The 15,163-nt window shown below is 35.6% G+C and overlaps 1 protein-coding gene across 2 annotated transcripts; it reads left to right on the forward strand.

Moving 5' to 3' along the window:
* Positions 1-1,088: 1,088 nt before the first annotated feature.
* Positions 1,089-8,664, forward strand: znf1059 (zinc finger protein 1059). 2 transcript variants are annotated; one of them, XM_068219670.2, is made up of 3 exons: positions 1,089-1,310; positions 1,581-1,731; positions 6,196-8,664. In XM_068219670.2, exons 1-3 carry the CDS (start codon positions 1,305-1,307, stop codon positions 7,281-7,283), a joined length of 1,245 nt encoding a protein of 414 aa, XP_068075771.1. In that variant the 5' UTR covers positions 1,089-1,304; the 3' UTR covers positions 7,284-8,664. The 2 variants fall into 2 exon arrangements, with proteins under 2 accessions (XP_068075771.1, NP_001121721.2); NM_001128249.2 differs by having other exon boundaries at positions 1,116-1,144; positions 6,196-8,659.
* Positions 8,665-15,163: the final 6,499 nt, after the last annotated feature.

Raw genomic sequence — 15,163 nt, forward strand, 5'->3', positions numbered from 1 at the left:
TGAGATTGATCGTAAACCAGTAGAAAATTATATAAGGGAAAAATACAATGAAACAAGGGAAATGTATACAGATGCATCAAGAATTAGACAAAGGGTAGTAGGAGTGTCATAAAGTATTCCAAAGTTAAAAGATTGAAGCTGTAAAAAGAATTAGTAATAATTTAGCAGTGTATACAGCACAATTGGTAGCGATATGGTTGGCTCTAAAGTGGGTTGAGGGTAATAAACCAATTAAAGCCGTCATTGCTTCTGATTCAATTTCAGCACTTATGAGTATAAAAAATTTAGTATCAGAGTCACGGCAGGACATCATTTATGAAATAGTACAGTTGGGATACAATATCATAAAATCAGGAGTTATCATTTCATTGTTGTGGGTACCAGCACACATAGGGGTCAGTGGGAATGAGATGGCAAGTTGGCAAAACTAGCAGCGCAGCAAACTTCGATAGACATGGACATCATACAGCAAGTCAGAAATCAAATGCATCGTTAAAACTAAAGTATTGAGAAAATGGCAGCTTATATGGAATAATGAGAGTACAGGATGTCAATATTACACCATACAGAACAAAGTCGGAAGAGGTAGGGAAAAAACAATTAGGAAGAGGACAAGTTCAAAAGAATGAGATTTAATCACACAGCACTCAATAGGACATTACATATGATCAATAAACATGCAGATGGGATGTGTGAATAATGACAACCAAGTGACTTTAGAACATGTTTTAATGCACTGCCCAATATATCAAAAATCTGAAAGAAATAGATTATTCACACAGCTACAGGAAAAAAACAAGTGGAATCTAAAATAAATAACATATTAAAGTTGAGCACGGGTGATGTGTGCTTTAGATATGTTTGTAACTTTTTGGTTTATATATATATATATATATATATATATATATATATATATATATATATATATATATATATATATATATATAATTTATTTATTTATTGGTGGGGCTTTGTTTCACTATAAGAAATACATGGGTTAGTTACTGCAATCCCGATGGGTGCGAGAAAGCTGGTTGCCAACCGCCTAAAAACAAGAAGTGACAAAAAAAAGACTTTTATTTTGTCATGGCGTGTGACGTCATAAGGCTGCGCCGCTCTTGCGCCGTGATTTCACTGGAGAAAGGTTTGTTTTGAAACTTTTACACAGATCTAAAGCGCTTGATTAAAGTTTCAGGTTTTTCATCTGAAGCTGTACCTACTGTTGACAATATTTTTTTAACCCTTTATACAATGTAATACTTTTTTACTCGCAGTAACCGAATGCTATTGTTTGAACAACAGAGATGTGTGTAAGTGTTTCAATGAAGGTTTAATTTATTAAATAGCCTAATGTCATACCATTCTACGTATACATCACTATAAGAAATGGAGTACTAGTTTTATTTTGCTCATTTGTGGCTATTGTTTCTTGCTCGGATTTACTCTTTATCTGATTTCTTTTTGTTTATCACTCTCATTAAAAGAAACTGTTAAAGCAAGTTTTGAAGAGAAGTTTTTTCTGTTCATTGTTTTATTCATTTTAAACAGAACATTTGTATTGTTTTGTTCATTTTAAACAGGATACATTGTCCAAACGCAGAGGAAAAACTCCTGCTGAAGCGACTGATTTCCACACTGTTATAAAGATGGCGTTTATTAAAGAGGAGAGTGAAGATGTGAAGATTGAAGAAACATTCTCAGTCAAACAGGAAGATCTGCAGGAACAAACAGGTTGGTTTTCATTCTCAAAGACCGGCTCCGTCATCTGATGCTCATTCAGATATATTTGAATAATAAGAATACTAAATGAAATCCATCTTGCAGCCCTGAGTGTGCTGCCTAGTTCTACTAAATGTACATAAGCACTCATTAAAAGACGGGAATGAGTTTTTTATTACTTGTTTCAGGTCTTTTGTCATTCTTTTTATGTATTATAAGGCTATATACTATTTTCTCTACCTTCTTAAGCTTATTGCTTTTCTTCTTCTCCTACTGTTTGTAAAGCGTCTTTAAGCACTATATATAAAAAAAAACAATAAATTAAAAAAGTTTAACTGTGCTGACGATATTTGACTTACAGTATTCTCATAGAAGATATCTGCTATTACGGCGATGGCAAGTGTGCCGGTAACCTGCGTTTGAATAAAGGTCTCGGCCGTTAGCTCGCCCCCTGGGGGCTGGCTACAGTACAAGTCATAAAGCCCGCCTCTCCGTGTTAATGAATGAGACTTGAGCCCAAATAAAAAAATAATTAATTACACTTGCAATAAAATGTCCCGAAAGATGGTTCTGGTCGATTAAGGCAATGATTATTGTGCTGAGATAGGTGCAGATCTTCATTTTTGTAAACAGTTTGTTTTTAGCAGTAATTTAATGCTGGACGTGTCATCGTGATTGACAGCTGTGATTGACAGTTTCTCAAAGCTGACTGTCTGAGCTTCGGCAGGAGACTGAAGTGTTATTATTCGATTTCTGTGTTATTTTACCATGACAAAATGAGTTCAGCAGTAAACTATAGTTTATGACATACATGATCCTGGTGGAACACTCTTTATTCGCTAAGGTCAGGGCTTTTTTCGGGCTTTATTAGTTTGCTGATACACGCCTAACCACCCAGACAGCAAAACACACTCAAGCCAATTTCGGCTAGAATCTCGCCTGCCCGGAGACTTACCCCTCAGGCTGACTACCTCTTCTGGACCTACCTACTCCGGATGCCTATGGACTCACTGCCCGATTCCAGCCCGATTTAATCGAGCCAGATGCGGCGGCCAAGCGAGCCGACGCTGCCGCATGCGAGCTGGAATCGGCCCGCGACGCCGCGAGTAGGTTATGTGCGCTGGCGCTATTTGAATCTTCATTATATAAAACCCTCACCTTTGTTAATGTTATTACATCCATTTGTGTTGATATAACAGCAAACGCAGGCTACTATGTAAACGCAAAGTGTAGCACTGAGTTTAACCTTTGAATAAAAATGCAAACAGCATACATCGCAAATATTTAAATAAAGGACAAAATAAATAACAATAAACCTGTATTGATTGCCCAAGTATTAAATAATAATAAAATTGAATAAATTTTTTAGTGCACAAGAATTAAGAATTTCAATATAAAAATGACAATAAAACTGCACAATAAAATAAACTAATTCAAGTATGGGGAAAATAGGTGATCGTTAGCAGTAATTCTTTTTATGTGTCTAAAATAATCTCCACGTTGATCTCCTGTAAGGTGAACTTGCTTTACAGGACGTCTCTGCATTTTAAGTTTTGGCATATGTTATTAAGTAATCTACTGAATTTGCTGTTATAAAACATTATAAGGTTCTTGAAACCGAATCTTATATAGCCTAATAAAGCTGTAAATGTTAGATATTATTTGTTTACATCATTTACTGTTGGCGTTTTATTTCAAAACTTCAACTAAACATTAAAATGAATGTAAATTCCTTGTTGCCAGATATAATAAAGGCATCAAATAAACCAAATGAAAACGGAGGCAATAAAATTAAATAAATAAACAATTCAAGCGAAAATCAATAAACTATAATAAAATATACTAGCGATGTTGCAGCAAATGGACATTGTATTAAAAGTGCAAAGTTTTTTTTTTTTTTTGCACAAATTGCAGTGTTGGGATGTGTGAATATCCTGTTGATATTTAGTAATCTTGCTGTATTTATCTTCTAAACGCATGATTGTTCCCGCCTGGTAAATCGTTAGGTGTGTAGGCTATATTATGGGTTCTGTTGATTGCTAATTAAAAATAAAAACCTTTCTAAAAATGTACGTGTTGTTTATATGTTATTGTTTATATTTTACAAGTGTTATTTCTACCCCTATGAAGATAACAAGTACCAACAACAAACACAACAATAAGAAAATATATTATTTGTGCTGATATTCAGGCTTGAGTGTATAAAAGATTGTTTATTTCTGCAGTCCAGCATGTATTGCTTTTATTTAAGTATAACAGCTTACATCACACTTTTTTTAAACGTGTATTATTTTGTGTTTTTAAATGTTAGTGCTTCTATTTACATCAGTGAGCCTTTGTTATAGTGCAGATGCCGGCAGTCAAGTGAGAAGTGCGAGGGGGGTGGTTGCTTTTACATAAAGCGTTTGGTTGGAACTCGATTCCGCTCATTTTCGCGGCTCCTCCTCTGGCTCCATCAGACAGTCCTTCTGCGCATGTACAGGCTCCAATTTCAGCAGTCTTTTGCGACAGTTTGTGCCCGTCAAGCAGGCGTTTTGCCCTCAAGGCGTTCAATGGAAAAAGGGGCTGAGTTGTCGTCCATATTTTTTACGGTCATTGGGCGATGGTGTTGGCTTAGTACTTTCCATTTGCATGTGTCACGTTGATCACAATCCCCTTTTTTCCCCATCAACTTCTTTATGGGTTTAAACTTGTTTCTTGTAGTTGTTAGTAGTTCTCAAAGATAGTGTCTAAGTTAGACTTACATCATTATTATAATAACTAATTACCAGGGCTATTGTGTTTATACAGGGTTTCCGCGGGGTCATAAAATGTCTTAAATTCCAAAATCAAAATTTTAGGTCTTAAAAAGTCTTAAATTTACTGAAATATTGTGTTGTAGGTCTTAAATCTTGTTTAAACAAATCTTCATTTTCCTTTATTCATGTTTTGCTTCCCAATCTGGCTAAAGCCCATACAATCACCAACAATCCATCACAATAAAACTTTAAAGCTTTTATTTAAAAAGGTCATTTTAACTTTATTTATCATAATGGTTTGATTATTTTCCTTACAATGACATTTGTTTAAACATGCTCCATGTATTTACTGCTGAGGACATCAACCTGGACAGAATGTTGTGCATAGATTTAGTTTATTATAGTTTTTAAAACTTTTAAAACATTTGTTCATTTTTTTTTTTTTTTCAAGAAAGTTTATGTTGGAAAAGGTGAATGGATACAACTAGAGATTGCTTGTTTTTACACATAATTTAAAATCTTTTGCTAAGAAATATCAAAAATATTTATTTTTTACTATTCATTTATTATTGTATTATTAAATGTATTAAATTCTAATATTTTTTTGATAAGACAAATAAAAATCTTTTCCATGTGGGCCAGTTATAAAAAAATCCTTAGCCTTATAAGTCTAATATTTCATTCATAATGGTCTTTAAAAGTCTTAAATTTAACTATGTGAAACCTGCTGAAACCCTGGTTTAAAGAATGTAAAAAGTGAATGCCCCAATATTAAATATGCTGAATGAAATGGACAATGAAATAATTAATTATTACAAAACATTGTACAGTATTCTAAACTATATGATGTTTGCTGTGGAACGATGTGAAACAAAACAAACAAATTCTAGTGTAACAATAATGTTTAGCATTGCACTGACTACAACTGGCCAACAAACTAGTCTAAAATGACTGTTGCTGCTTAAGAAATGGATTACAGCATGCTGATGATATGCAAACATTTGAGTGTCAAGTTCGTCAGAAATTCTCAAAATATTGACCATATTTTTCATGTACCAGCAGTCGCCGCCATTGGAATATTTTTGCTTGAGACTTTTATTTAAATAATTAATTTTAGATCCTAAAACAGTTTTATGCTGCTTAGGCATGGGACGATAACTGCTCTCAAGGTATACCGCAGTTTAGAAAAGTCAAGGTTTTAAAACCGACAATATTTTCTGCTATACTATTCCTACGTTTTTTTTTTTTTTTTTTTAATGATTCAATTTTTATTTTCTTTTTCTTCAATAATTTCACAATACAATCAGTTTACACATTTTACCTCCTTTTAACATCCTCTTATCCCTCCCCTCCTCTACAGTGGTAGTGCTTGCTGTCATTGAGTATAACTATCATAGACCCAGTAAACACAAATACTTTTATTAAACTCTATAGGAACAGTAACAATACAATAAAACAAATAAATAAAAGAATTATGTGTGCGTCTCACCACAATGACCTTTTTCCTTGTCCAAAATGCCAAGTAATTTCCCCATCTTCTCTGATAAACATCCAATTTATCTAATATTCTATATGTCATTTTTTCATATGCTGCCATACTGTTAAATTACAGTCCTCCTCTGGAGCTTGATTACCAATCTTAAATGTAATTTTTAATAGATGCCTAATCTGTAAATATTCATTTCATGCTTGTTGCTTTGTGCCTTCATACTAAAGTTCTTTTTTTTTTTTTTTAAAGACCTGATGGTGCTGAAAACAGAGACTCAACAATGGAATGAAATGGAAGAGAAACAGTTTGAGAAACAGCAAGAAATAACTGATGAAAAACCCACACTGACTGAAAAGACTTCATCACACGGAAGACCTCGGAATTCCAAATCTGCATGTAATTTTACTTGTCGTCAGTGTGGAAACCGTTTTAGTCGAAAACACAATCTTCAAGTCCACATGAGAATTCACTCTGGAGAGAAGCCCTACACATGCCAACAGTGTGGACAATGCTTCTGTACTAGTGGAAACTTGGTAGTCCACATGAGAATTCACACTGGGGAGAAGCCTTACTCCTGCTCTCAATGTGGAAAGAGTTTTAAGCAAATTAGCAATCTTAAAGTCCACATGAGAACACACACTGGAGAGAGGCCGTACGAATGCCAACAATGTGGACAGCGCTTCTATACTACAGGAAACTTTGCACAGCACATGAGAATTCACACTGGAGTGGGGCTGTACCCATGCCTACAGTGTGGAAAAAGCTTCCATCAATCAGCAAACTTGGTAGCGCACATGAGAATTCACACTGGGGAGAGGCCTTACTCTTGCATTCAGTGTGGAAAGAGTTTTAAGCAAAATAGCAACCTTGAAGCCCACATGAGAATTCACACTGGAGGAAGAATTTTTACTTGCACACAGTGTGGGAAAAGTTTTGCTCAAAAGCAAGACCTTGAGATCCACATAAGGGTTCACACTGGAGAGAAACCTTACACATGCACAGAGTGTAGTAAAAGTTTCAGATATAAAAGCACACTCAAACACCACATGATAAGTCACACCGGGGAGAAGCCGTTTACATGTGCTCAGTGTGGAAAGAGCTTCACAACCAAAGCTAGCCTCATGAACCACATGAATGGTCACACTGGAACCACAGTGTTCACATGTGATCAGTGTGGAAAGAGCCTCACACGCAAAGACACCATTAGGCAACACATGAAGACTCACTTAGGAGAGGATTGTTTTAGATGCAGTGAGTGTGGAAAGGGCTTTAAATGTAAAAGAAGCCTCAGCACTCACATGAAGCTTCACAATGGAGATCAGAGTCCTCAAAATTGAGGGTTAGTCAAGCAGAGCTTAGGGCTCTCTCCCGGGACAGCATGCTAAACAAGTTTGTACTCTTGAATACATATCAAGTTACTGAAAATGAAACCCTTTGAACATCTGAAGATTTAAACTCAGGGTGCTTTCACAGCTACACTTTTGTTTCGGAACCTGTCTCGTTTGCCCAGTTAGCGCGGTTCGTTTGGCATATGTGAAACCAACAAATTGCTCTAGGATCTGCGCCAAATCATCACTCCAAGTTCGCTTGAATGAGGTGGTCTCGGCTTGATTGAAACGCACTCTGGAGCGGATCGATTGCAGTGAGAAAGCGATACAATCCGAGCGCGGTTATATCACAGTGTATTATGGATATGTAATAGGCATACGGCTATATGAAGAAAGAATTATCTCCCGACTACCTCCCGGTCCTCAAATAGGCTACGTCGCGCACCCTTCTCACCCCTCCCCACCGCATCTCTCCTCAGACACGTCGCGCGCACCTTGTCACACACCATTAAAACACCACCTCTCCTGACAACTGAGCAGGACTCTGCAAAATAAACCCTGACACTCTGACCAATGTGAGTTAGAGTTTACTCACACGGGACTTGTTTTAGCTCTTTTGGTCCAATTAGAAACTTTGCAGTGTGGAAGCGAACTGCTCCAAGAGCATAGAGCAACAATATAACATTTGTAATCTCTGTTTCGGAACAACTGAGTCGATTCACAGGTGTGAAAGCACCCTCAATAACTGAGGAGGGGTGAAGATTTTTATTTTTATTTTATTTTTTTAAGTGTAGATCATGAGTCACAGCGCAGTTCCAGGTTGTAAGAATTTTAACTTCATAATGAAATTATAACTAGGCCCACAGAGATTCAGCATGGGCAGAATTCTGCAGATTTTTAACCCATCAAAAATTCTTTTTACAACCCCAACCCCAAAAAAGTTTTTTACTTGAGTAAATGTGTGTAAATCTATATTTATTCAGTTTTTTATTATTATTACCGTATTAACATTGACTAATGTGAAAATGTTCATCTGATTTATGTACAATGCAGTTTGTAAAGTAGTATTGTCTTTTAGTAGAGATATTATATGAGAGACTTGCTTTGTTTACCAAACAAGTGCCAAAAAAAAAAAGAGATGGAAGAGAAACATTGTGACATACACAACAGAATATTGTGGAAGAATACCTCTGATCAATACTATAATGTTTTATGAATAACATTGATAATTGTGTAAAACTCTTTAGTTGACAAACAAAACCATGTTTTAAGTCTAAGCTGTTGTAATTAAGAATGTCACCGTGGCTATCCATCATATCCAATAAAGAAAACAATATTATTTCTAACCTAATTTTTACAAAATAAAGACTTATTTCAATATAAAATAAAATGATTGTTCCATAGACAAGTTTTATGAAGACTGAAACTGTGGGAAAAGGCTAGTTTCCTGCACAATAGGACCTACTGGTGAAACAAAGACAGTTTGAGAGGCAGTTTAGACAGTTCAAAAGCACATCTGATCAAAACAACAATACCACCTACTTTGCAGAATACGGCAAAAGTAACTGTAAACCATATACTGTTTGTGTTACAAAGAAATTATCTTAGCCATTGCATTATTTTAGAACCCAGTTCATTAATTTCATGTCAATAACATTTAGGCTCCCTTCTTTATATCTGTTAACCAAGTCATTTTTGTTTTTGTAGTGATACTTATTTTCCCAGACAAAATTAAAAATGACACTCCTGTATTATTTTATTAAATGTGTGGGGATAGCTAGTGAAGAGGCTGGGTAAACACATTTAGATAGCAATTCCATTTTGGTTAATATAATTCTTCCAAATATTGAGACCTCCCTTTCCAACCAACCATTAAAAATCTTTTTTGCTTTTAGAAAATGATTTACAAAATTATTCTGAATATTAAGATTACTGTCTTTAGCAACAGTAATTCCTAAGTATTTTACAGAAGTTTTAATTAGTATATTGCCATGAGAGTCTAAATAGTCTAAATCACTGCAATGAATTGCATTTAATTCACATTTATTTATATTTAGATGTAGTCCAGATGCATATGGGAAGAGATTAATTAGCAGAATGGATTTGCCAATTTAAAATTTGTTCTTTAAAGAGCCCCTATTATGCATTAACAAAATGTAATATTTTGGTTTTGAGGGTCTCCAACAACAGTCTAAAATGCATGTAAGGTCAAAAAACACTGTCATTGTCTTATAATATGCATTTATTTTTCCTAACGACTCGAATTGTTCAGTGAAAAAAATAAATAAATGAAAAGTCAAACTGAGACAAAAAAAAAAAAAAAAAAAGACTGAATTTTTTCAGGGATTGAAAACCCTTTAATGGACCTTTCACTAAGCCCTGCCCTCCTTAATTGCTGTTACTACGCCTGTCAAGCTTTCGTGCCGTACACGACTTTTTCAATGTGAGTCGTAATATACTACTACACATAATAGGCAACCGATTAGAAAATAAATAAATCAAAATTAAAGCTAGCTTAGCCTAGCCGCCTCATACACTAACCATTCAACAGCTTAGCTCATGCTCAGCAGGAGAGGTGAAGTTTAAAAATAATCTAATAATAATAATAATAAATGAAACAGTGATTTCTCTATTTTTAGCCAGAAAGCCTGATAGATTGTTGTGCAATGAAATATAGCCTTACTAACCCATGAGGAAACATGCATGACAGTGCTTTTACATAGTTCATTCATAGATAGAACAGCCAGAAAGGGAAACTGATGGACTTGTGCCGAATATTAGCCTCATTGACCCATAACAATGTATAGTAAGTTACCTATAACTGTCAGTGTGTTTGTGTGCTCTTTATAAATGACTGAAAAGAGCTGCGGGTAAAGTATAGTGATTCAGTAAAGTTAGCAACAGATTCGCAGATTTGTATTTTCTGGATCAATAACTCATGTCATTATGACCTATTCGCTACTAGTATGACTAACGTTACTAACGTTATGGCGAAGGCTTAAACAAAGCTTTACTCATAATATCAAGCAAAAAAAAAAGGAATAAGACAGCTGTGAAACATTGCCAGCTTTGTGTTTATGTAGGAAACACAGTTTAGATCTGTTTAGGGTGAGAGGTGTGTGAGTTATTGCCATCTGTCTATCACTGTATGTGTCAGGAATTTCAAAACAAAACCAACGTAGCTCCACTCCTTTAGCTTCCCTCACACAGCCTGATCCACGCTGGCATGTCTGCTCCTGGGTTTTAGGTTTTGAAAAGGGAGAAAAATTCCACCGTCTCGTTCAAACTTAAAGGAGACCGGGTATCAGATTTGCACAATCCATGTGCACTCGCTCGAAAGCTTGACAGAGCCCCTGCGTGTAGCTACAGTTGCTGAGCCACGATTGGTGCATGGCGGTTTTTGGGCGTGGCTTGGCGAAGGGTCAATTCTGATGGATCAAGCAAGTCATCCAACAATGAAAAAAGAAAGTACAGAGAGATACCATTCACTTCTGTAAAATTCCAAATTATGATATCTCCCAAAGACTGAAAGAAAATTGAAACAACTCTTCAAAATGGACCATGGACCAACATACTGTACAATACCAACAGTTTCAGCATAAAAATCCTTGCTGTCCCATTAATTTTACCTACCAGCACATATGTTGTGATGACAGGTAAAGTTTCACAATGCAAAAAAAGCCTCATCAACTTTTGTTTCAGCATTACCATACAAATCAGGCATACTGGATCAATGTGCTATCTAAAAAAAAAAAGAAAAACAGTTTAGACCTGCAAGCAACACAGGGTGAGGAAAATTAGCAGATCAACACCCATTCAACAGCTAATGTCTGGTAACCTGCCACAAAGTTTAAATAAAAATATCCTGAAGGTCAATACTGCTGATGTGAAAAGCAACATGCATGTACATGAAAGTGCATTTATGGAGACGTATTTAACTCAGCATATCATTAAAGTGTGTGACACCAACTTTTATGATATGCCTGGTTACATCCAACACTTTCAAATAAACCCATTTGGTGCTCACCTTTTCACAGAAGTAGGCATTAGCATCCTGGTTCATCACCTCAGGGAAAAAAGTGTGCTGTGTGATCTTGATGCAACAGGGGGTGTGTTATTAAAGATCCTGGAGCAAAGCAAAAGAGTGCTGTACTATGCACTCACTTTGCCTGGAGAAGGCAGAGATGCTCCACCTCTTCCAGTGTGTGAGATGCTGAGCAATGAGCACAGTATTCCCCCATTGGCTTTTTGGCTAATGCAGTTTCAGCTGAAATTGTCAAAATACACAAGGGTCAGAGTTCAAAAAGTGAAAACGGACTACATCTGGGCCTTGATGCAAGTTGTTGTTCTTGCCTTTAATAGACACAACATTGATGCATACCTGGAGTGGACTTATGCCATTTGCAAGATGATCAAGACATGGGTGGAGATAAAACAAATCACTGTTTCTGCATCTCTGTTCTGCCCACATTATCAAGGCTGTAAGTGTTAGCATTTGGCAAGAAAACTGATGATAAAGGACTAAAAGAGTTTGCAACGTTTGCGTTTGCCAGGTTTCAAAACACTGTAAATGTGAAGGCAGCAAGTGAAATCTTCAGGCACTTTTGCATTGTGCTCCTGGCCAGCCATGAGACTGCAACAGACAGTAGTAGCGGTGAATTTATTGAAGCCCTGATTAAACACCAAGAGGATCCCATAGAAGAGTTTACAGATGAAGACTACTTCGACATGTGGGAGAATGAGGAAGAAAGGTCAGCTAAAACAATTGTGGGCCGATCTCCATACTAAAGTCTGTTCAAAAAAAGCCTTTGAGGAAGCAAAACTAATAGTAGAGTCTAAGCAAAATGGGGAAGGTGATAGCAGCAGTGCTTACCACTGTCCAGGAGTCCCTATTATCCTTATGGACAACTGGAAATCTACCCTTATGGGAATCTACCATTTGTGGAGTGGGAAACTTCTGGGAGATTTGCGGAAACTTGCGTCAGTCAAAGAGAACACAAGCCACACATTAGATTCTGCCAAGACAAGAGACACGAACTGCCTTATGAAAACATAGCTTGGTATAGGGAAACATTTAATTCTTCACTAAAAAAAAGAAAACTCAGACCAGCAGAGTTCATTCAGAGAATGTATGCATCTCTCAAAGGTAGATACAGAGAGCATATGCTTAACCATAGTTTACCAGAGGAGCTCCTTGTAAGGCCAATGAGGCCAAAGAAGAATCTGGTGTTTGCAGAGGAAAGTTGGGCTAAATGGGAAGAACCAGCACAAAAAAAGATGAACAGTCAAAGTACTATTCATTTTTCAAAAAAATATTACATATTCTTGTTTAATTGCTGCCATGTGGGCCTTTTCTTTTAAAACACAAGAGGTGCAGAGGCCATTTTGTTTTAAAAACTCAACCCTATTAAACGCATTGTTTTGGGGTTGTAAACTTGAAACAGGATTGAGAAATTCACATAATTTGTCAAGAATTTTAATTAAAAAACATTTCAGTAAATATATACCTACTATAGTCTATATTTGAAGCGGTGTTTTACTTAAACTTTGACGCAATTTAATGTCAGACATTGCAACCGTACCAGCAGCAGATTTTATATTGAATGTGTCGAGTTTTATCACGAGTTCATGAAAAGCTAATAAAATTAGAACACGAAAAGTAAAAAAAAAAAAAAAAAAAAAAAAAAAATTAAATTATGTTATAGTTAATTTGTTTATCTCTATGTCATGTGACAATTACCCAACTTTAGAGGAGGGGTCATTAAAGGCATAACTCATATTAATATTGTAGATACAGAGGGTTAAGCTATCAAAAGGTTTAGGAACCCCAGAATGAATCTTCTGGTGGTCCTCTCCTGCTGCCCATTCTTCTCAAGGTTGGAAGTTTTGTGTGTTCATAGATGCTCCTCTGCAGGCCTCGGATGTTACAAGTGGTTATTTCAGTTACTGTTGCCTTTCTGTCAGCTGGAACCAGTCTCCTCTGACCTCTAGCATCAACAAGGCATTTGTGCCCCCAGAACTGCCGCTCACTATATAATTTTCTCTCCCAGATTGTTGTGCGTGAAAATCTCAATACATCAGCAGTTTTTGACCAGCCTATCTGTCCATATAATTTTATTTTTTTTATAAATATTATTGAGAATTTACATTAAAAATTTCATTAAGATGTTTTCTGCTGCAGTTTTTATTTATGTTCCAGGAAATGTTTTAGACATGACTTTACCTGTTGCTTCTGTTTACTGTAGGTTCTGTTCAGCAATAGATTTGGTAGCATAGGCCTTTATCAGCATTTTTTTAAGGTTACTAACGGTCCAGTTATCTGCAGCAGTTCACTTTTTGGAATTCTGATTGTGGTTTGATTTAATAAAGTTTCATTTCATCTCAGTGTGCCTTTATCTCATTAATACCTTTGCTAAATGTTTTACTTAAATAAATAAATGTTTTAAGTAAGTCTAAGACGTACTGTAATTTCAAATGAATTAAAACAAATTAAAATTGATATTGAAGTGTCCCTTCAACCCTGTTATGGTTTTCAACCTCGTCACTGTGTTCTCAACCCTGTGAGATTCATATTTTTTAAGGAAAACAAATAAATATAGAAAAAAAAATCTTGCTGAGAACCAACCAGCATGTTAAGGCCTGACATTGTAAATATGTGGTTTGAGTAAGACATCTAAATTTAAAACTTTTTGAGAAAAATTAAGAGAGCACAGAATGCATAAGTTGTATAATTGTAACTTAAATCACATATGAATCTAAAACTCATCAAAAATGTTATATTTTAGCCATTAAACTGAATTGAGGGACATATGAGCAATAGGGAAATGTTGGTTTTATAGAAAACCTTTTTAAAATACTATTATTACCAACTGATTTTAGTCCATTACGGGGTTGAGAATAATGGCTGTCCAAATAAGATTAAAAGAGAAAATAATATTAATGGCTTTAATGCCATGATGTTTTTAAGTTTGAATTGTGCCTAATTATGTAGGCTATATTTAAAAATATAATCAGTACACTTTTAAAAATGAGTTTGCTCAAGCTGAAATATTACCAATCGCCAGGACTGACCCTTATATTATCACAAATCTTAAAACGTGCGCACACTAAAAGATATGACAACTGCGACACAGCACAGTACAGGATACAATCAAGATTATTGTCTCTGATGGAGCATATCACCTGATTGCAGAGTAACTCTGCTGTTTATTATAGGCTTGCTTACAAATATTTGAACAGCCTGCAGAATGAAAAGAAATGCTGCTTATTAAAAAGAGCACCATCAAGTCCATAAAATGTCTATTATTATTATTACTACGGATCAGAGAGAAGACAAAGGGAGATTAACAGAAAGAATGGATATTTAATGATACTTTAGGGGGAAAACCAGTGTGGAGAGTTTTGTATTAAGCACCATTGACAAAACGTGTCGGGGATTTACAATGGAGGATTCTGTAAGTTAATGCTTTCATACGTGTTAGTGTCCATGACAAGTGTATCTTCTGTGGACTTAGAGAGACTGTATTATTGCTATTTGGAATGTACACGCTTAACACTGGAGAAAGTTTGACTCAATGTAAGTTTATTGTGGAGCTGACTATAGTCAGAAACTGAAATGGCAGTCCCTTAACAAAAGTTTAGTTGCTCAAGCAAAACTTGCTCTACTTATCACAAGAAGAAACTAAAAAGATTATGTACATGCTGTCTTTATTTAATTACCCTAATTAAACAAAGATAAACCAGGATCCTCCCTTTGCTATATTTCTTAGCTAGAGTTTAGTTAAGGGATCGCCTTTAGAATGTATTTTGCAAAAGAATAAATTCATACTTTACCACACAGGGTCACTTGATGGGTTCTGGAAAATTAATTCAATGTCCAACCAAGTGCA

The sequence above is a fragment of the Danio rerio genome, chromosome 4 (genome assembly GCF_049306965.1).
Source record: "Danio rerio strain Tuebingen ecotype United States chromosome 4, GRCz12tu, whole genome shotgun sequence".
NCBI classification, from domain to species: Eukaryota; Metazoa; Chordata; class Actinopteri; order Cypriniformes; family Danionidae; genus Danio; species Danio rerio.

Bases quoted from the DNA above. Each gene is read 5' to 3' on its own strand.
- znf1059 (XM_068219670.2), top strand. The intron at 1,732-6,195 runs GTTGGTTTTCAT...TTTTTTTTAAAG, and splicing joins AGATCTGCAGGAACAAACAG to ACCTGATGGTGCTGAAAACA.